Source organism: Aethalodelphis obliquidens, unplaced genomic scaffold, assembly GCF_003676395.1.
Source record: "Aethalodelphis obliquidens isolate GAN/ISIS:26980383/991018 unplaced genomic scaffold, ASM367639v1 scaffold46, whole genome shotgun sequence".
NCBI classification, from domain to species: domain Eukaryota; kingdom Metazoa; phylum Chordata; class Mammalia; order Artiodactyla; family Delphinidae; genus Aethalodelphis; species Aethalodelphis obliquidens.
The window spans coordinates 10,773,262-10,796,109 of record NW_020837990.1 but is presented as its reverse complement, the minus strand read 5'-3'; the positions used below and the strand labels follow the sequence as shown (position 1 = coordinate 10,796,109).

Below are 22,848 nucleotides of genomic sequence, written 5' to 3'. Positions count from 1 at the left end.
TGAGACACAGAAGCAAGAAGAGGCCTCAAGTCAGCAGTCAGCACCTGGGCCCAACCTCGTGGTTCCTGAACTTTGCGGCAGGGACCCTAGACTTCTGCTCCTGTGTTTCCCATCTGTGAAATGAAGGGGTTGGAGATTATATGTCAGGTCCCCCCAGCTCTAACCTTCTTTGTTACTAAATGTTAGCTCTAAAACACTGGCTATGAATCAATCCAACAGAGTAGAAGACAGAAGTCAGGGTGTAACGAGTCCACATTTGCCGCCTCTTGGTACACACTCATGCCGTCAGCTGGGTGCTCCCCTGGGTGGAGGCTGTGGAACATTCCTGCCTTCACCCCTTGTGGACTATAGGAGACAGTACGAATGCCCACTCCGAAAGGATTTCACTCCTGGCCTGGAATCTGGCCCTTTTGAGGCTCTATGGGACTCCTTCTGACTTTATTGCTGCTTTGGGGAAAAAAAAAATTAAGTAAATTCTTCAATGCGTCTCCTTCCTTTATGATCCTCTATAAAAACAAGCAAACCAACCAGCTCCTTTCATCAGAGTTCGGCTGGCTTCTCTCCTGCGTCTGATCTGGGGGTGTGGTGTGGAATTTGTTTGGGTCGTGCTCGACTAATATCCCTTTGAGTCATTTCTTCTGACTCCCTGTTACAAGATGCTCTAGAGTGCTCCTAGTAGGAACTGTGTACTTTCTGGGGGCGGGGGTTAGCTGTGGGAGTGACAGCCTGGGGGATAGCGTGAATCTATCACATCTGAGCAGATCAAACCACCACGTAGATCTTCCTGCCCTATAACCAGAAGCACGAGGACACTGTGTGACATTAGTCAAGTTTTCTAGCTTCTAAGTAGTTCGTGGGGACAACAACCACGGTTTGAAACCACTGATTTAGTTCTATAAAACTAAGCCATCTGATCAGAACTAATGAAATGTTAATTTGACCCAGGGAACTCAGGAGGCCAAGAGAGCTGAAGCCATTATCTGCCTTGGTTGTGTGTTCTGATGTGAAGCCAGCCCTGTGGAACAGGGCCAGAACCCAGTTATTCCTGATTCCCAGCAGCTCATGTAATTTATTATGCTAAGAAATAGAGCCTCCTGCTTCTAGCAAGTTGGTTTCTGTTGTTTGGCTACCAGAATTTCATAGGACAGTTTATTTGGGGTAACAGGATATCAGATTAACCATCTAGGCCTCAGTTGTGTAGTGACGCTCAATACTTTTTCTTCCTTAGCATAATACTATAATATCAACTATGTTATCATATTGCATAGAACGCTGAAGAATTCTGAAGCCGTATTCACCTTCTGCGTACCTCCCCCCATCACTCTGGAAGAGTCCTGAGATTTGAGGAGGTTAAAGAGAATTTTCACCAGGAATTGTCATTGCATCAGTTTTGTAATGAGACATTGTCCAGTTTTGATGGCTTTATTAAAATGATAGGCTTTGGAAACCTGCTTGGTATATGAACTAAGTGAGTTTGGTTTAGAAAAGTCTGTATCTTATCTACAGCTTCTCTGTATGGTTTGTCTTCATATAGAAGCTCTGGTTTCTCCATTCAAAAGGCATAAACCATGGACCCACCACCACCACCACCACCAAGAGCCCCCATCCCTTCCCTCTCCAGTCTTGAGTTCTGCTCTTGCAAGTCTGCTGGTGCTGGTGTTGTCAACCAGGGAAGACCACAGCTTTCTTTTTTTTTTTTTTTTTTGTGGTATGCGGCCTCTCACCGCTGTGGCCTCTCCCGTTGCAGAGCACAGGCCCCGGACGCGCAGGCTCAGCGGCCATGGCTCACGGGCCCAGCCGCTCCACGGCATGTGGGATCCTCCCGGACCGGGGCACGAACCCGTGTCCCCTGCATCGGCAGGCGGACTCTCAACCACTGCGCCGCCAGGGAAGCCCGACCACAGCTTTCTTGAGGGCTTCCTTCACTCTCTAGGCTGGCTGATATACTGGGAGAAGCCAGGGGCCCAGGGTCCTGTGAGGACTACACACAGAGGGTTTCCCAAGGGTTTGGTCCTAACTTGTCTCAGTTGGCTTAGAAACCCTAGCTAGATGATTTCTGGGTGTTTAGGTTTAAATGGGAATTACATAGGATTCCCAGCATGTACATAGATGGGGCCCTAGCTAGGCTGACCAAGAGACTGGCAGCCCTGAGTATGACTCTTAGATGATTTTGGTTGTTGCTATGAACTAGCTTTAGACAAGGAGGATGCTTCCAGTGGCAATCAGAATATGGTCTTCCATTATGATGCCATTATACAGAACCAGAAGCCAAAATCTCTAAGCATATATGTTATAGTTCCTTTAAACTGACATATAACTTTTGGGTTAATGTTTGAAAGTAAAACAGTCCACCTCGTTTCTCCTACCCAGCTGCTGTCAACAGTAGCTCAAGCCAGAATTGTGAGACTCACATGTCAGGAATGGGTGAGACGCCTTTGTCATCCTTAATTGTTTATTCATTTTTCTCTCCCAAAATGAGAAAAGTTACCTATGTCCCGCTGCTTCTTGCAACAGTAGCAATCTGACAAGTTGAATTATTCTATTCATACACACACACACACACACACACTGTTATCTATGCTTTCAGTGGATGTTCCCATACATACACATAGATAAACACACACACACACACCTTAAAAGATTTTGGACAGTTGAGTCCAGTAGTCTACAAGAGGTTCCTGCTACCTCATTCTCATTACAAGCATTATTGGTGATTTTGTTTGTTTACGGGGTATGTGTGTATGTGTGTGTGTGTGAGTTCAAAGTACTATCATGTATGTGCTATCATTTAAAAGACAACCAGCACAGCCTGACCTTGTGTTTGGAACTTTACATACATCACTTCTCTATATCATCTCAACATCCCTGCGAGATTGATTGAGTTGTTATGTCCATCTACAAATGTGGAATCACAGGTCCTGAAACTCTCCTGAGAACTCAGTTACTACGTATCTGAGCTGGAATTTGGACCCAGGCCTCTCTGACTCTAGATCCTGACTTCTTAACCGTGAGACAGTCCAACCACAAGACCTCAGTTTTATTACCATCCCCATTTTACAGATGAGAAAATTGAGGTGAAGTGACTTGGTTAGAGTGCCTACATTATTGTTTATTTGGCTTTGAATTCAGTCATCTTTTATACCAATAAAGTTCTGACAGGCAAGTTAAATATCTTCAAGTAATGTGGAGAGTGGAATCGGTCCACCTGACCAACACATGGATCATTCAGGAAGTTGACTTTATTTAAAACCATAAAGGGAAACATAGCTTCTCTCAAAAATAGTAACCAAAATAATTTCCTTGGGAAGTGTTGTTGATAGAGGCTTATTAATAATAATAATACACAACAAGTATAAAATGCATATTATGTGCCAGAGACTAGTGTACATGTATTCATTCATTTAATCTTTCCAACAGCCCTATGATAAGGGTTCTGTTTTTCCCCGTTTTACAGATTAGGAAAAAGGCACCAAGAGGTTAAATAACTTGGCCAGGATTACACTTGGTTAGGAAGTGGTAGAGCTGAGGGTTGGCCCAGAGTCCGTGGCCTTCCCCACGCTACAGGACTGCCATTTGAGTCTCAGTTTTACATTCATTGCGTTTCTTTGGTTTATCAATGAAGTTGCCCTTTATCTTCCCTCGAGTACTTTGCTAACAATGAGAGCAGACTGTCTAGGCAAGCGGGGGTGCCTCGGTTATCACACTTCTGGTTCCAACATCTGGATTTCCCACAGAACCGTCAAATGAAAGACACTTTAGTATACTTTGAAAAATAAAAAATAAGTCTCCATTAAAGTGGTTAAGTATAGTGATATTTAAGGCTCACTTCTAGAACAATAGCTGAGAAAATAAATGTAGAACTAGACTTTGATGCCTTTTTCAAAAATCCTTAGCCGTTGTTAAATAGGTTTTGGAAAATCTCTTTATCTGATGCATAGTCATTGATCTGATTCTGTCGTTCACCCATCTCTTAAATTGGTGACCAGAACATGGTCCTCAGGTGTACCTACCTTGGCCCTGGGCCTGCTGCATCTCTGCAGTCTGCCTTCCTCAGGAACCAGTGTCGTTATAACCATTTAACAAGAAAGTACTGTCAATTAGCTATGGGAGAGACCTGGGCTCAATTTCTGCTTTCAGCTCCTACTTCCTCAAGCACATAAGAATCTGAAAAGAACCGTAAAATTAAACTGCTGCAAGAAGTTCCTGACTCAGATGAAATCTATGAGTTCCTTTTTGAAATCAGAATAATTTTTTTCTGTTGCTCTGCTTTGGTAAGATCCCACCTCTTCTGATAAGTGCCTTAGCACCTTTAGAACTGAAATTTTAATTCCTTTTTCTCAGCAACTAAGACTTACAGCTTACTTCTGCTAGGGACCTGGGAATCACAAAACTTCTACCTCAACCTGAAGCTGTTTGCTAAACAAGTTGGCATATCTTTCAGAACAAGGCATTACTTTTTAAAAAATACATTTAAGTAGAAAACACATTTTGAAACATATACATCTCTCATGGGGTTATTTTACTTTATAAATGAGACATGGAGAAGGGACTCATTCCATTCTCAAGAGCAGCTTTTTCTGTCTGTTCACAAAGGATAGAACAGTGTGGGAGAAATGGCTGGGGCTTTGGATGCATTTGACCTGGCTTTGAATCTTGACCCCACTATTACCATTACTTAGGGCTCTGAGCCTCCACTTCCCCATCTGTAAAATGGGAATTATAATGCTACGGTTATCTGTGAACAGAGAGGCCAGTTACAATTAACTAGAGTAGAAATGATGGCAGCAACTTGATAATAAGATGTTTGTACACTCCGCTCTTTCTAGCCCATAATTTAGAAAAAGAGCAAATGGTAACTAATAGGTAATAACAATAACGAGCCCATTAGGAGGCCAAGAAAAGATTAGTGGTAGTTATGGAGTGCAGGAGGAAGAGCTGGAGCCTTAAAATTAGATGACTTTTAATCTTGACTTTACTACTTATTAGCTGAGTTGCCCTGGGCAAGTTATTTCATTTCCCTGAGTTTTGATTCCCTCTTTTGTAGAATGGGGACTAGAGTATCAGCCTTTTTATACCCCAGAATTGTCGTGAGCCTCAGGTGAAGGAACAAAGTGTGCTTTGTAAACCAGAAGGTGTGACCTGGCTGCCAGAGGCCTTGGGGATGAGTCCTTATGGGAGGACACTGAAAGCCTGCCCTTGCGTCCCAGCCAGGTCCAACTACCTGTGTTTATAAGCATGTGTTTTGGATGCATCTAAGATGACACACTGTGTTTCTGCGGAGCATGTTTCTGCAAAGCAAGAAATGAGATACTTTTTCTGGGAGGAGTGTTTTCATAGTTGCTCTAAAGGGTCCGAGGTAGGCCTGGTGAGGAAATTTCAGTTATATTTGCGACTGGAGAAAGGTGAAAGTCGAGGCAGGAATTTTTATTGGGAGCAGTGAGAGGACTAATACAGTAATAAAGGAAAAGGCCACAAGAAGTGAAGGGAAAGAGTTTGGGGTTTAGAGCAGGATTTCCACTTACCGTTATTAAACCTAATAATTCAAGGTTTTGCATTTGGGGAAGAATAATCAGCCATTGTGCTTCGGTGGAAAACATCCAAGCATTGACTTTTCAGAGACTCTGGGGCTCCTCTGACCTGGCTTTGACTGGCGTCTAGAAGGAGAAATCACTATCTTTTCCATGTGTGCAAAAGGTCAGGCGTCTAAATGGATATCTCTTCTTTAAAAAATCTCTGTGATGATAAATGTGTGCATGGGATCTGGTGAAGCCGGGACTTCCTTTGTAATTCTCATTTCTCACTTCTCTCCTTGGCCCAAAGATAGATACTGGCCACATTTGAGTATGGAAACTTTTCAGCCTTGCCGTGTTCTCCTCCCTCTTGAGAGTCATGTTCTGTTCAAAAAGAGCTGAAAAAAAATGAAGGCTGTTTTTTCACTTGGGATAAGAAAATCCTTCTCAAAGCAGTAAGGGCTCTGTGAGAGTAACAGGATCCATATGCTGAGGCTGGCTGCTAATACACAGCATATGGGCCAGTGAACTTTCCAGGCAGAAGTATGCCTGTAATTCTCTAAAGAATGCCCCAGTAAACTCCAGAAAGGACCATCACTTAGGTGACAGATGGCATCGGCGCAGCTTCTGGGCTTCACAGGCCTGTTGTTGCATGGAACGTGAGCCACAGGCAGGGGTCGCAAAGGTCCTGGCTGGCCTTAAGATGGATGGCCCTGGCCTGTAGCCCCCTCCATAAGGCCCCGCACTCCCCCAAATACTGCGGGCTTGCTCTGTTCTCTTAGGGGACGTGCATCTGAAGGTAGTGCCTCAGCTTGGCAGGATTATCTGTTAAACTGAGTGGAAACATTGTATCCCCTACTCGTAGAGACAGCCTTATGTAATGGAAAGAACACTTACCTGGGAGCCAGGTGGCCTGGGCTCTGGGGCCACCCTGGTCCTCACTAGATGTGACCTTAGGGAAGTCACTTTACCTCTCTTTTCTGACCTGGAAAATCAGGAGGCGGGACATAGTGATGGTTCGGACCCCTTCGGCTCCCTCAGGTTAGAACTCAGTGGCCCTGATTCCATCCAGAAGAGAGTGATGGGAGAAACCTGCCACCGCCGGGCGCTCCTGCCCCCCGGGGGCCGTGGGCCCGGCATTATATTCCACTGCAGCTCTGTGCACTATGGGTGAAATTCAGGAAAGGTAGGGGAAGACATTTCACGGTTCTCAGGAAGAATTCCATTCTCGGGCCCCAATGAGTCATCAGCAGCAAACTGACTGAGGGAGAGACAGGCTGCCCTTCAGTTACTATACTATTTCTTTTGAACCAGCATTTGGAAGTCTCTGGACTCCCACTTCGTATTCTCACAGTGGATCCCTCAGGATCCTCTCCCAGCCTGTTCCCGATTCCTCACCATTACCCTGACTCCTCCCCTGTTCCGATCCTGTCCCACCGAACCATCCCTTTCTCTGCAGCCTCTGCTGGGTTTTTCCATGGGCTGCTTTGTCTGTAGGACAGTTAGGAAAGCTGCGCCCCTGAAAGCTGAGTTGCCCCCATGCTCCCCCTTCCCCGCCCAAGGAGGCCCTTTGATCCCTCTGTTCCACTGAGCACAACCCTGGTTGCTTCTTCATCAAATGAGCGCAGACTGAGACCCACAGCAGCTCTGCAAGGCTATCACCATGGCAACGAGCATTCCCTCAGTTCTACTGTGAAGAGAAAATGGCTGTTAGAAGGAATGGCTAGCTGAGTCTCTATTACTCGGTCTATTTTGTTCAGGCCCCTCCTTTGTACCGGCTTTGAGAAGCTACACGCATTGAACCAAACGTCCCTTAGCTTTTAGCCTGCAGATTTACTTCACCTAAGAGGAGGAAAGGCAGAAGGAAGTTGAATCCCAATGAATGACAGCATTTTTCCTACCCTAAAAGTATATTTACATGAAGAACAGTTATCTGCTCTAAGCAGATCAACGAGGAACTCCATGAATACAGGAATCTGTGAGATCTGGTGCAATGTATTTTGTCTTATGGGTGGAGTGGAGCGTATAGATATTCCAATATTGCAGTGCAGTGGCCAAGAGATTCAGGGGACCGTAGGGCACAGACTCCAGCATTTCAGAAGAGTTGACTGACGACTTGGGGTGACGATGTTTGATTGCTCTCTCCTCTTATGCAAAGAGGTATATTGGTCCTATAGTCGTGAGGTAAGGTGAGCGTTTGTTTGGCATCCCCTGCTTCAAAATCAGCTTGGATCTTCACCTTGAATCCTTCCCCGTCGTGGTTAAGCTCCGTGGCGTGGGGAGGTGGCAGGAAACCCTGTGCAGGGCTGTGGAGCGGCAGGCTTCCCTCTTAACACAGCTGTGGGGATGCTGCAGGTTGATGGAAATGGCTGGGCTGCTGTTGCCGTGAATCCCAGACGTGCTGCTCTTTGGAGCAGGACTCTGAGCCTTCTCAAAGGGTCAGAAACCTTTAGCGCAGAGGTCACCCCCAGATCTTCCAAGGGACCCTGCACTGTCTGATAGAGGATATTCCCATTCCACAGGGAATGGCCTGGACCCTGTCCACTCCTGGCCTCGGCATGAGGAACTCTGGTAACAAGTTCTCAAAACCCAGACAACCTCTCTTCACTCTTTCTTGATGTGAGCAGGGAGACTGTTTTTGAATCAGAGCTCTGGTTTCTGTCTCAGAAATCCAAACACGTGTCTAAAGTGGACATTGTCTTTTCCAGTTTCTCTGCAGGTGGATATTGTCCCCAGCCAAGGGGAAATCAGCGTCGGAGAGTCCAAATTCTTCCTATGCCAAGGCAAGTGCCCGTGTCACACCGCATTTCAGGAAACCCACCCCTCAGAGCAGAGCCAGCGGCTGTGTCTACCCAGCTGATCGCAGTACGCCTGGAATCTTGGGTCACCCTGTGGCAGGCTCTCAGGGTGACCAGAGAGCCAGGGAAGTGCTCCTTCCTTCCCTTACCAAGGCTGCCCCAGGACAGAGAAATGTACTGTGTGGACTTCTGCTTCGTGATGGAGGAGGTCTAGGGATTTTCTTAGGGAAGTCAGCACAGCCCCCAGACCCCCTGCGCTGTGTACGTCCGGAGTCCCATGAATGACACTGGAGAGCAGGGCTGGTGCAGAAAGAATGCTTCCGTGGGTCAGTGTATGGATTATTACAATCCCTCAGAGCAGGAAAATCCAAGAAGGCCTAAAGAGTGCCTGAAAGAAAACTGAGTACCAGTACCTCTCTTTGCTGTGAGGACAGGTGTCCTGGGTTTCCCAGCTCGCTAGTGAATTCCAATATTCTGTCCCATTGCCCCAACCAGAGCTTAGAATTTGTTGGACCTGGTGTCCTTGTCTTTTGTTTAGAAAATATGCCTCCCTTTCCACAGCTCAGCTAATTATCAGTAAATGTCCTGTGGAGGAAAGGCTTCCTATGAGGCTTTGGAGTCTCTGTATGTGACATGCCTGGGATTTGGAACATGAAAGGACCAGGAAAGAGCTGAGCTAGGTGTAAACTGGCATTGAGCAAGTCGCTTTCGGCGGGGAGGGGCCTTGAAATGCTGTCATGATTGGCGCCAGATGAGGCGACTGGTGGCCGCTGGATGTGTTCCTTCCAGCGTTGCCTTCATTACAGCAATTGAAATGATCTGGACGTGCGGCCGTGGAGCCCAGAGCGCATCTTGCAAATAGCGATATTTATTGAAAACATGATGGGCCCTGAAAGGAAGGCTGCTTCATTTCCACACTAAGCATCTTTGCAGGGCGGGGGGTGTGGGCTGGGGAAGGGTGCTGTGCGGAGAGGCAGGACAAAGCCATGTCTGGGGATCCCAGAGCCCTTGTTCCAGCTCAGCGTCTGACAGCTCAGCAGCTGTATCCCAAGGTGCCTGGGGAAAGGACGCAGAGGCGATGCTGGCTACCTTCTTTGCAGCATTTAGGCAGATGCATTTGCCTCTCTGAGACGGGAGTGCTGAAATGACAGTCATGCCAGTTTGTGCAGACAGATGCTGGAATGAAAGTGGTTGGAGTCTACACTCCAAAACTAGCCAGCGTCTCATCTTGCACTTAAGAGACCGTAATCTAAGCCCTGGAAAATAAGCTGATGAGTTGGCTCAGACCAGCTAGCCTTGAGCTCAGATCCCAGCTATACAACTCCCTTTGCGCCCCATTCTGTGAGGTTATAAGCTCCTAGCTTAGTGCCTGGCACACAGTGGGTCCCCAATAAATATCTCTTCTCTTCCCTCACTAGGGATGGGACCACTATGAGAAATACCAGCACCAGTGTTTGTTGAGTTCTTTCCAAATACTGTTACAGACGTAACAATTAAACGCAGAAACCACCAACATCAACGGTCATTCCCGCCCCCCCTTGTCATCAAGCCTGATGAGCTCTTGCTTAGTAGCTCTTACTGAGTACCCACTGTCATCCTGGAGAGGTCGTTGTCTTTTCAGCATCAGCGTTTTGAAAATAATCTCTTCCTCTTTAGTGGCAGGAGATGCCAAAGACAAAGACGTCTCCTGGTTCTCCCCCAACGGAGAAAAGCTCACCCCGAACCAGCAGCGGATCTCGGTGGTGTGGAACGATGACTCTTCTTCCACCCTCACCATCTACAATGCCAACATCGATGATGCCGGCATTTACAAGTGCGTGGTCACTGCAGAGGATGGTACCGAGTCAGAGGCCACGGTCAATGTGAAGATCTTCCGTAAGATCCTCCCCCTGCTCCTTCTTCTGTGTTCCCTGTTCCCTCCTTTGTCTGGGAAGGCACATGGGTAGCAAAGAGAGTGGAATGGAGTAGAGGACCCACTGAGGGCTTGACAGGGCCCCTTTCCTCCTTTTCCCTAAGTCTTTTCTGCATCAAGCTAAGAGCTGCAGTACGTTTTTAAATGATCCTCGGCCAGCTCCGAACTCACAACTGTGTTCATGCTGGTCACAGCTACCTCCCACTGGCCTCCATTCTCTAAACTGAAATTACACCATTCCCAGAGGACTAGGGTGGGTTCCCCTCTCCCTTCCCCAAGGGCTGACTCACTGTTGTACACTTCAGCTTATCCCCTCTTATTTCACTTTTTCCTGCTGGTAATGGAGTGCAAAGGCTCGGTGGGGTGTGTGGGGTTATTATCTGAACACTCTGTGCCACTCAGAGCGGGTAGTTCCCACTGGCACCTCATTACCTTGTTATCATGCATCTGTCCTGTTGGCCAGGGTAATGATGGGTGACAGCCAATGGAACAGTACTGATTGTCACAGTATTTATTGCCATAAGCCTGCTTTTCTTCTGTTTTGTTCTTCAAAATTCTTTCTGCTGTAGACAGGCTGGGGATGGGATGCCAGACAGAGTGGGAGACCGAGGAAGGACTGGTGGCCCCTCCTATTAGTTGTAGAATAAATGTCCTACCAGTTCATTTTACCTGTGCACTGTGTTTCATTGGCTCCATCGCACATGGTGAAGACCCTTGGTAAAGACAATCCTTCCCCTCTGTAGACACTTTTCTGCACAACATGTGATAAATTTAGCACTTTGAATAGACACTATTTGCCGAACACGGGTGAGATATTCCCCTTCTTGTGCCAGTTGCTCTGCCTGCATCTTTGGCCAAGTGATGGGTCGGACCCCCTTTGGTACCACTGTATATATGGACTCGAATCCAAGCAGTATGGTGCCAGTGAAAAGGGATCTTTGTGGGAGAAACAGCCGTTTTCCCTCACTCTCCTCTTGTTCCTTTTCCAGAGAAGCTCATGTTCAAGAACGCGCCAACCCCGCAGGAGTTCAGGGAGGGGGAAGATGCCGTGATTGTGTGCGATGTGGTCAGCTCCCTCCCCCCAACCATCATCTGGAAACACAAAGGCCGAGATGTCATCCTGAAAAAAGATGGTGAGACCTGGCAGCTGCACTCTCCCCTGGGCCACTGAACCAGCTTCTGAGGCGTTCTAGCCCAAACTCAGATTCCAGTGTCCCCAAACCCCATGTCGTTTCCAGATCAAAGGTTGCATGTCTATAGCTTGTATGTTCAAGTGCTTGACTTTCTCTCCAAGGAAAAAGACAGATTTCCAATAGACTTTTGCCCTTGGCTCTATGTTGGAGCCAGGGCCACGTTTTCTTCTTGCAGCTTAGAGCCTCTCCCCACTCCCAGGTCCCGCCCCCCCATAAGCCTGAAAGCAGGCAGAAGGAAAGGCTCAGCCACCTGCCTGTAGGTACCAGTCCTCTGACTGATCCTTGGATGAACCTGCGCCTTGTCTCTTCTAGTCCGATTCATAGTCCTGACCAACAACTACCTCCAGATCCGGGGCATCAAGAAAACCGATGAGGGCACCTACCGCTGTGAAGGCAGGATCCTGGCACGCGGGGAGATCAACTTCAAGGACATTCAGGTCATTGTGAATGGTGAGGAGATCTGTTCTGCTTTCTCCACGGGTACAACCTTGGCTCATCCGTGGCAACTGGGTCCACCCCTTCCCACAGCCCACCCCTAACCTCTGCCTTGTCTTGTTTGTTTGTTTGTTTGTTTGTTTTTAAACACACTTGTCTTTGGGTCTCCCTCAACTGTGGGGACTTTTAGTGCGGTTCTGGAATGTCCTTCATTATCTTATAACACTAGAAACTTGCCCCATGCTTACTAGTAAATTCTTATTCACCCTTCACTGTCCTTGAGGTTACTGTAACTGTTAAGTTAGTCCCCTGGTTCAGTCTTCAAAGAAAATATTATAATAAATTCAGGCCTCAGAACAGTCAGAATCCTAGTCCGTGGGCTTATTAATCTTAATTTGCAGTGTCAAACAAACACACCCATGGAATCGATCTGACATTTACAAGATGTTTACAGGAAATGTCAGTACTAAGAAAATAAGTAAATCATGGTTAAATTGCTTTGGATATGGATATATATTTTTTGCCAAACTCTCCCCCTCTCGTTCCTTTGGTAAAAAATCGTTTGTGCACAGGGTTGTTTGTGACAGTCCCAGAGAAATGTCGCTCTTTGGTGAGCTGGTGCATTTCAAATTGGTATTAACCATTTAATCACTAGAAGCAGCAGTTTTTAATTTTTTCCAACATCAAGAGCACCCCCCCCCTTTTTTTTTTTTGGCGGTACGCAGGCCTCTCACTGCTGCGGCCTCTCCTGTTGCAGAGCACAGGCTCCGGACATGCAGGCTTAGCGGCCATGGCTCACGGGCCCAGCCGCTCCACGGCATGTGGGATCTTCCCGGACCGGGGCACGAACCCGTGTCCCCTGCATCAGCAGGCGGACTCTCAACCACTGTGCCACCAGGGAAGCCCAAGAGCCCCCTTTTGAAAGTCAAGTTCCATCAATCATGGTAGTTGTAAGATTGGTATGCATTGATTAAGAAAATATATAATGATGAATAGCCACTGTAAATAGAATACCATTGTAAAATGAACGAAACATACTAATATAGCTTCTAAATCTGTATTATTGAAAAGCAATATTATATATTGTTATATGTATAACAATACTATGTATTGTTGAGAAGTACTAATGTGCATTTGTGGATGAATTATTGATCCAGTTTACAGTAATTATTTAGTGCACACCTGAACTTAGATCCCTTGCAGTAACTGTGCAGCTGCCCAGGACTCTTGACCATCTGACCTGGGGTCTCCCGGAAGTGCCTCTTCTCCAGGCCAGCGGGTCCTTCCAAGTTTTCCCCGCCACCCCTGACAGTCCTTCTTTCCTTCAGTGCCGCCCACCGTCCAGGCCAGACAGAGCATAGTGAACGCCACCGCCAACCTCGGCCAGTCCGTCACCCTGGTGTGCGATGCCGAAGGCTTCCCAGAACCCACCATGAGCTGGACAAAGTAAGAAACTGGCTCGTGCTTTTTATCGCCGACTAGTGGAGAAGGAGACCTTGCAGGGCCTGTCCTGCGTTGGCGTTCCGAGGGAACAGGGGTGGGCGGCTGGGGAGCGTCAGCTCTGGGTGCAGAATGGATTCTTTTCTGTCAGGTCCTCTTGCCTTGTGTGTGCATTGGATTCCTTCATTTTCAGTTTGTGGGGCAGAACCAGAGGTTCTCTTTGGAATTTCGGGGGGCGCAATTTGCAGCCCTTGGGCGGAACTGGAGGTTTGGGTAGAGGAATCACGAGGAAGTACAATTTGGTGTCTTAACGTTCTGTGAAGATTCCGTCCGTGGGCTCGGTCCACGTTTTATGGAAACCAATTAAAAATTAACCTCTTAGCTCTGTAGTCAAAATCACGGTCGTTTACATTTCTGTGCCCTGCAGGGACGGGGAGCAGATAGAGAATGAGGAGGAGAAGTACCTCTTCAGCGACGACAGCTCTGAGCTGACCATCAGGAAGGTGGACAAGAACGACGAGGCCGAGTACGTCTGCATCGCCGAGAACAAGGCCGGCGAGCAGGATGCGTCCATCCACCTCAAGGTCTTCGGTAAGGACAGGGAGGTCAAGGTCACCCCTCTGCCACAGCTCCGCTTACCCCACACAGTCCATCAGCAAGACCCTGTCCACTCTGCCTGGGAACCTACCCCCCTTCTTGCCAGCTTCACCACGTCAGCCCTAGTCCAAGCCATGCATCGGTCCCCTTCAGCACCTCCCAATCACAGTAGCTAGAATAACCTTAAGCGCCACCGCTCTGTTTCAGGTCCTCCAGTGGCTTCCTATTGCAACCAGAATAAAATCCAGACGCCCTGCCGTCAACAGAGGCCAGATCTGAGCTAGCCCCTGGCTCCCTTCCTGACCTCATCATGCCTCTGCTGTGCTCTACATGTAAAGCTCTCCAAGCCCGGAAGCCCTCTTCTTCTCCCTCAGACACACTAAGCTTGTTCTCTGTCTCAGGGCTGTTACACTAGATGCTTCTTCTGCTTGGAATATCATTGCCCCAGATCCCCTGTGAGCCGCCCTCGTGTCATCCCTAATCCAGATGTCAGTGCGTCGCTCAGATCAGCTTCTCAGTGACTCCTTCCCTCCCTGCTCTGGCCAGTGCATCTCCCTTATCTTCACCCCACCCATCTCTTCTCCAGTGCCCTTCTCGGTACCTAAACTCATCTCATTTACATACTGGTTTGGGGAGTTATTTCTCCTGCCTCCACTCTTACACGTCACTTTATCTCTGGCATTCCAAACAGCGCCAGACTCCGGAATAGGCCCTTGCTAAATATAAGTGACCAAGTGGCTGCCTCTGTCTCCATTTCTTCTTTCCCTGGCCTGTGTGAAGCAGGGTCATAAAAGTCATGAAAAGAACCTCCATAGCTCTACTCACTTCGTCTCTATAAACTCAGTTAACTTCCGTTCATTTAGAGTTGAAATGCACTTTGACCTGACTTTGCAAACAAATTTGTGGCAGAGAGATGTTTAACCTAGTGGCTCTCAGCTCTGTCTGCCCGTCTTTTTTAAAAACACAGATAAGCGAGTCCACCGTACGTGGTGCTGCCGGAGTACAGACACCGCAGGGGCAGCCCTGGCGCATGCAGCTCCCTGGTGGTTCCAGCACCTGCGCTTTGGGAACCTGCCTGGGACCCACTTGTTTAGCCTGATAAGGAGAACTCATTGATGTTTGTAAACACAGACCTTTGAAAACCAAGCGTTTATGTGCAATTGGACCCGCTATCCCAGATGCATCCCGTTTACTCATTAATGACAATTAATTAATGGGCTTAGAAACAGGTTATCAGTTTGGTCTAAATTAACTGTACATACTTGAAAGTGAAGCTAAACTTCTTGGAAAATATTCTTGACAGTCTTTTCTCTGATTCTGGCTTATCTACCCCAGTCACTGTGATTTTAAGTTTTTCTAGATGAAAGACAGATGCATTTGTTGATGTATTCCTTAATTTTCACAAGTATTTACTAAGCGCCCTTGTTGCTGGGCGAGGGGCTACAGAGATGAGTAAGATATGGTCTTTTGACCCTGAGAAGCACAAAAAGGGACATAAACATATAAGCCTATAAGTTATAATAGATGGTGTCAGTTAACAACATTTGAGTACCAGCTGTGGGCCCAGCCATTGCCCAGGTTACGAAGATGAATGACATGCACTCTGTTCTCATCAGTGGGTTCACAGGCTAACGGAGATAATCAGTGCTGACATTTTTAATAACCCATTATAATGACTTCATAATAGCAATATGCACAGTGTTTTATAAGAAAAGATTTGATTTCTGGTCCTGTGTGACAGAAGTTAGAGAAGTGTTCGAAGATGATATGCTTTTCCCAAGTGGGAGTTTCCCAGATGCAGGAGAGGTGGACAAGCCTTTCAGGGCAGGCCACACAGGCGTCGAGGCCGGAAGGGCCAATGTTGTGGTGAATGTGAACTTGTGAACGAGGACTGTGTCTGCTCCACTCACAGGCATACCCCCAGGGCCTAGAACATCACCTGGCATATAATAGACACCCGTGTTTGAATAAATGAGGGAATCAAAATTAGTTTTATATGAATGAAGCATAACGTATGTGGCAGGGGGATGAACCTGGAAACATGTAATCACTTGTCTTTAGGAACTTCTTTTAGATATCAGCTCCATAAAGTAATAATAATAATACCCAACACAAAGTGAGCACGTATAATGTGCTTAGCACATTGTATGTAAAGTACTGTCCATAAGTGACCTCTTTTAACCTCGTCACAATCCTACGAAGTAGATTTAATTTTTATCCCCATAATGCAAGTGAGGAAATTGAGCACAGAGAGATTAGGTGTCCTACCCAAGGAGCCGGGACTCAAACCCAAGCTTTCACATCCATTCCCTGGGCTAGCAATGGTGGTCACTCCTCCATGAAACCCAGTTTAACACATAGTACGTCTGAATTCCATATGGAATGACTAGTGGATTCTGCCTTTACCTCCATGGGTTACGTGGTTTCTCTACGGAAGTACGCTCAGTTCTAACTTGGCTGGTCAAGAAGAGATCTTGGCTTCTGTTCCAGGCCTCTCTGGTGGCGATGGCTGCCCCAGGAAGGAGGAATGTGTAGTGTCAAGAGCCGTGTGGGGCTGTGCTAAGGTGAAGAGGGTGGGTGAGTCCAGGGAAGGAGGCAGGGAAAGTAGTATGCAGGAACTGTGGGACGTCAGGATTTGTATTTCCACCCTCCTCCCTTGCCACAGATTCCCTCCTGCATCACACACACACTCTCTCACACACACACACACATTCACATTCTCTCTCTCACACACACACTCACACACACACACTCTCTCACACACACACAGTCTCACGCACACACACTCAGACACTCCCTCTTTCACACACACACTCTCTCACATACACACTCACGCACACACACACACTCCCTCTCACACACATACTCTCTCTCACACACACAGTCTCTCACACACACTCACACGTACTCTCTCTTACACACACACACAGTCTCTCGCACACACGCACACACACACACTCCCTCTCTCTCACACACACACACACTCTCTCACACACACACACACACTCTGTCTCTCATACACCCACACTCACACACACATTCTCATACACCATCATGCACACACACACACACTCTCTCTCTCACACACACACTCTCACACACACACACACTCTCACACACACACACTCTCTCACACACACACACTCTCTCTCTCTCTCTCTCACACACACACACACACACACACACACACACACACACACACTCCCTCTCTCTCTCTCTCTGTGTCTCTCACTCCACTACCACAGTTCTTTCCCAAGACTGCAGCTGGGAGAATGTTCATTAGGCAGCCCAGTAGAGCAAACAAGTAGATGTGGGCCGACTCCTGCAGAGACAGGTAAAAGGATCATAGACGCCCCATCCTCCGGGCCCCATCCACCTCTAATCTGGGCCCCATCCTCCTCTGTAACATCCTGAGGAGAGTTCACATGGTCTCCTTGGAGCAACCTGGTACCCCATGTATACCCTCCTTTCTCTCTTCATTTCACATTCCTGACCTCCTTTCTCTCCTCCTCCTTCTTGCCTCCCCATGGATTTTGGAGATTGGTACTAAGGCCTGGGAGCCGGGTGGGGAAGGGCTAGCTAGTTGGGACTTCCTCTTTCTTCAGCCCCTTTTTCCCTCTCCTTGGCCTTCTGCCTTGCCATCGGGGACCAGCATTTGGGGAGAAATGGGGTAGGTTCCCCAGAAGCAGCAGAGTTCAGAGGAGGAAAGAAGCCTGTAGCTTAGATAGTAAAGAAGTTCTCAGAACTCTGGCTTCAAGAAGGGATCGCAATTAGTGTGTAAGGGACATACCTAAATTAGGGACTATCGTTTATCCTAAGTCATACCATTTTTTCTTAAGAAAGGGACGTGTTCTAGCATGCACTGCCCTAGTTACCAGCCAGAAGCTCTTTTTACTAAGAGCATCCTCCCTTCCTTTAAACTTGGCAGTAAATTTCCATTGCTCCCCTCCCCTGGGCCCTTCTGAAGAAGTATTTTTGTCTCCACAGATTCTTATTATGCTCGTACGAATGCTCTTGAGGCCTCATGGTGCTGTGGTCTGAGGCAAGTTCACCAGTGGGCAGAAGCTTTGCTTAGCTGACCCCTTAGGACCAAAGCAGCCCTTGTGAGTTACAGCAAAGGACAAACAGGCTCCTGAACGAAGGGGTACCCTGTCATGCCCAACACCTCAGTGCAGGGAAGCAGGGGCCCTGGAGCCCTCCTGGGCCTTGCAGGACCCTGGAATGGAGTTAGAGTAGACAAGTCTGGCCCTCAGTGGCCAGGTGCAGAGCCATGGATGTGCTGGATGGAGAGAGCAAGCATGCTTAGAAAACTCACAAAGACAGCTGTGCTCACAGGAGGGTCCGTGGGGAGAGGTGCAATGGAACATTCTAAGGCATTAAGTCCCATGGCGGCAGGTAGAGAACAAAACAGGGATCCAAAGTCACAAGGGCTGAGAATGGAGGTTCTTTAAGATGGTGCACATACCATCCACAGATAAAACCTGGAGAGATTCTTCTAGATGCTGGTGTTCAGAAGGAAGGATGCTTTCATTAGCAGGATGACCCCACATCTGTCCGTGTCTGCTCAGTGAGGCCCATCATCCCAGAGTAATTATTCAGAGCATGCCTTTAACTCTCCAGAATGCCCCAGTCTGGACAATAAATGGTGTTGCTATCCTATTTCCAAGGCAGCATTCTAAGCCTTCAGTTAGCTCCAACAATAGCATTGCTTCTGAAGTGCAGAAAGGAATAAGTTACCAGCGAGAAGCTTGCCTTCCTTCCAACAGCCTCTGTAGCCCATACAAAATTAGCCATTGTTGATCATGTTTTTAACAAAAATATATTTTGCCTTGTTCAAAGACTTACACAGTGTAGCCTTTATAACCATCTGGGAAATGGAGTCACCAAGACCAGATATTATTAATAGATGTTAACTGGCCCTTGTCTGTCTTCTGCTAACCTTTTGCTGCCAGGACAAAGCACTGTGGAGTGGGACAAGGTCAGCAAACACTGTCTGGATCACAATGTCCATGTAGGTTCCAAGAGGCCAGAAAGTCAGCCTTCCTGTGGCTGCCTCCAGACCCCAGACCAACTGTCAGTTCAGTGAATTCAGTTGTTTGGCTGATTTTTTAACTTTTCAATCTGTGATTTTAACAGTAGAGAAATGCAACTTTTATTTTACCTCTCTGAAACCTTCTGTTCAACACACTTAACACTTACTCTGTCCAATATGAATTATAACCTCCTTGAAAGTTCTATTGATCAAGATAGACACAGAACCTTCCTGTGGGAAAACCTCACTCATGTGGGCTCCATCAGTTCAAATTTGTAATCATTTGACCACATTGGATTGAGATGTGCCTGGGTGCTAGCCACCAAAAAGGATTTGCTATTCTAGGTACCTCGTGTAAGTGGAATCTCATAGAGTCAGAAAGTACGTTGGTAGATGCCAGGGGCTGGGGGGTAGGGGGTAGGGAGGGAGAATAGGGAGTTAGTGTTTAATGACAGAGTTTCAGTTTAGAAAAGTGAAAAATCCGGGAGATGGATAACAGTGAGAGTTGTACAACAATGTGAATGTACTTAGTGCCACTGAACTGTACAGTTAAATATAGTTAAAATAGTATGCTTTATATTATGTGACTTCTACCACAATAAAATACATTTCAAAAAAAAAAAAAGTGTTTGCGGAGATTTCCCTGGTGGTCCAGTGGTCAAGAATTCGCCTTCCAGTGCAGGGTACACGGGTTCGATCCATGGTTGGGGAACTAAGATCCTACATGCCGCGGGGAAACTAAGCCCGCGCACCACAACTACTGAGCCCGCCAGCACTCTGGAGCCCGGGCACCACTAACTAGAGAAGCCCGCGCACCTCAGCGAAGACCCAGCACAGCCCCCCAAAATTAATTAATTAATTAATTATTTTTTAAAAAAGGATTTGCTATCAGCAGGCCATTAGTACAGATTAACTGTAGGAGAATATTTGAACTAAATGAGTCATCTTATATAGAAGTAGATATTTGCTACAGAAAATGCACAGCTCCATCATTGGTTTCTGTTTATTAAGACACAATTAAGCCCTCAACTTGGAGGATATGTAATAGGCAGTAGTTTTAATAGTCTACTTGGAGTTACTGTATGAATTTGAATATAAAGGAAATGTAATTCTTTCAAAAGTTATCCATAATTCTGATTTATTTATTGTTTGTTTGTTTATCTAGCCTGGCCTTTTTCTCTATTAGTGAAATAAGTTATATTTGTGCAGTGTTATCTTTTCTCTTCGATGGATTTCAGAGTATAGTGATTTCAGAGGATAATTGTTTTAAATTGGGAAAATTCAATTTTCTCTAATGTTTTTACATTTAAACTCAGCTTTCGAATGCTTGTGCTTTCTTGCATTTCCCAGAACATTTGGGAAATGAGCTCATCTCAACTCATCTTATTCCCAAGCCCCAGCCCACTCCCCAGCCCCCAGCGAGTCACCCACCACGTTTCCTTACTTGAGTTAATGCTAACACAACCCTCCTAGGTATTAAGAATCTCAGAGTCATTTGGACTCCTAATTTCTTCTTTGGATTCTTCCCATCTCTACTTGCCCTCTGTTCGCTTCCACTTCCTGTAAAGCCTTCCTTCAGCATCTCTCTTGAAGCTGCCTTTTCTCCTCCATCCCCCCCCCCTCCACCCCCAAGAGGACGTTCAGGATTGTATTACGTCACATCTGGGGCAATGCCAGGGCTTCCAGGTTAGTTTTCCCACCTTCGGGTTTTCTCCATCTTCAATTTTGCCTAGATTAACCTTCCTTTAATACAAATGAGCATTTCATTCCTCTGACTAAACACTGTCTGTGGGTCTCCAACAGGCAGGGGATAAAATTCAAGCCAGAGTTGTAACCGGGCAATCAAGATGCTCTCTGCCTGGGTCCAGCACTGTCTCCCACTGCTTTGAGGCACAGACACACAGACCCTGACGCTCTGCTCTCTTCCCCACCCTCTCTCCACACATTCTTGCTTCTTTGCTTTCATTCACGTGCCTTTCTACACTCGGAATGACTCCGTGTCCACCCAAAGTTCCACGTACTGAAAATCTCACAACCCAGCCCCAAAGACAGCCCCAAAACTGTCTCCTCATGAAGACTCAGCCAGAGGAGAGCTCTTCCTCTGCTCAGGCCTCCTACACCACCACCCTCCACACTCTCCCCATATGGGACGTTGTTATTACCGTCACTTTGGTGTCGTCATATGCCTGCTCCATTGTAAGCTGCTGGGGGGGTTCAGCTCGTTAACTCGTACAACACCTAGAATAGGGCCTTATGATTAATAAGTTGATAACCTTTGTTGAATGGTGCCTTTATAATTCAAACCTGGAAAGCTAAAAAAATGTCAAACTCATGGAAGTGTTCTGTCTTTTCAGCAAAACCCAAAATCACCTACGTAGAGAACCAGACTGCCATGGAACTAGAGGAGCAGGTCACACTTACCTGTGAAGCCTCAGGAGACCCCATTCCCTCAATCACCTGGAGAACATCCACCCGAAACATCAGCAGCGAAGAAAAGGTATAATGTCGCCCAAGAGTTTCAGGGCCATGGAACGCAGACTCTACGTGGATTGAGTCTGCCCCATGCCCAGTCCTCTTTGGTGAACCAGAAAATGGGATGTGGTCACTGGAGGCTGCAGCCAGGTCCTCTGGCCCCCCTCCTCCAGCCTGCCCTGGCTGTGGCCTTCTCAGCATCCCCTTGAGATGGAAGGGGCACAGTTTCTTGCATGGATTTGCAGGGGTGTGATGGTAGTGGGTATGGTTAGGTTAGACGTTGCAAGGAGGAAGGGGATAGTGATTTTCAAACCAAGGTTATGGAGCTGGGAGGAGCAAGGGAAGTGAAGGTCCCAGTGCACTGGGTGATATTAGCATCATCTCAGGAGCACCCAGGGAAACGTGTCCCGGAACTAATAGGGATCATGATGAGCCTATTAATTCTTCTCCTTGTGATTTGTATGTTCATGCTCTACATGCACTATATGCACAAAAGCTTGGTTGCCTTTGTGTCTGCCTGTATTCTCGGCCACACTTGCGTATCATTTTGTTCTAAAGGCAAAAATAATTAGCAGTTTCTACGTGATGATGATTACACCAGGCGCTACAATATATTCTCTGAGAGATGAAGAACATTATAGCAACCTTCCTGGCAAATTTAAATGACTGGGAAGATTGAGCTCTCAAGCACATGGATTTACAGGCCGCTGGAAAGCTGTCTTTATTATTAACAGTCTGTAAAGATTGAGGTAACCCCACATCAGGCAGCCTTTTGCTATTGAGTGGGCCGAAAGACAGGGGCAGGCAGAAGCTTGGTTTTAAAGCAACCTAAACCAATCTCATCTCATATATCCTGTAGTAATGGCTTCGTTTTAGTTGGCCAGAGCTTTGTCACCTATTCAAGGAGTAATGGCCTTAGCCTTGAAGAACATTTATAATGGATTGCCGATTGACTAGAATGTCACAAAAGATAGATCTTCACTCTTCTGCCTGCCTAAAGGAAATCCCTAGAGAGGGTAGACTTAAAGCTAAAAAGGGATAGCGTGAAATTTCAGAGCCAAATTTGGGATTTGCATTTGAAGAACTGATTTCTCTCCTACTAATAGAAAACAAAGCTAAATCAAGAGGAACAGAAATTGCTGTTCCAAAAAAACCCATTAATTTTTGCAAGTTTTACCTCCAGAGTTCAATTCAACTTAACAAAAACTCAACCGAGGAACTGCTAAGTATTTTTGAAACTTGCATACGCTGTTTGATATTGTGAAAATCAACTGAATTAAGTAATGTAGAGTTTACTTGGATACTTTATCAACATTGGAATTAAACCCTCAGCTCAGATTTTAGCTCCCATCGTGTGTGTTACGTGGATTGAATGTACATTTCAAGGCTTAAACCACAGGGCTGCCACTTGGCAGATTTTTCTACATCAGGCTTGAGAGTAGATTTGTCCAGAATGACC

At 46.8% G+C, this 22,848-nt stretch overlaps 1 protein-coding gene across 12 annotated transcripts in view; it reads left to right on the top strand.

Moving 5' to 3' along the window:
• NCAM1 (neural cell adhesion molecule 1) overlaps positions 1–22,848 on the top strand; it is a 317,279-nt gene that overhangs the window by 244,819 nt on the left and 49,612 nt on the right. For all 12 annotated transcript variants that reach the window (XM_027082289.1, XM_027082288.1, XM_027082287.1 and 9 more), the window contains exons 2-8: positions 8,219–8,293; positions 9,965–10,183; positions 11,210–11,353; positions 11,726–11,863; positions 13,177–13,294; positions 13,716–13,879; positions 21,272–21,414. In XM_027082289.1, the coding sequence (XP_026938090.1) occupies positions 8,219–8,293; positions 9,965–10,183; positions 11,210–11,353; positions 11,726–11,863; positions 13,177–13,294; positions 13,716–13,879; positions 21,272–21,414 (1,001 nt within the window). The remainder of the gene's footprint in view (positions 1–8,218; positions 8,294–9,964; positions 10,184–11,209; positions 11,354–11,725; positions 11,864–13,176; positions 13,295–13,715; positions 13,880–21,271; positions 21,415–22,848) is intronic.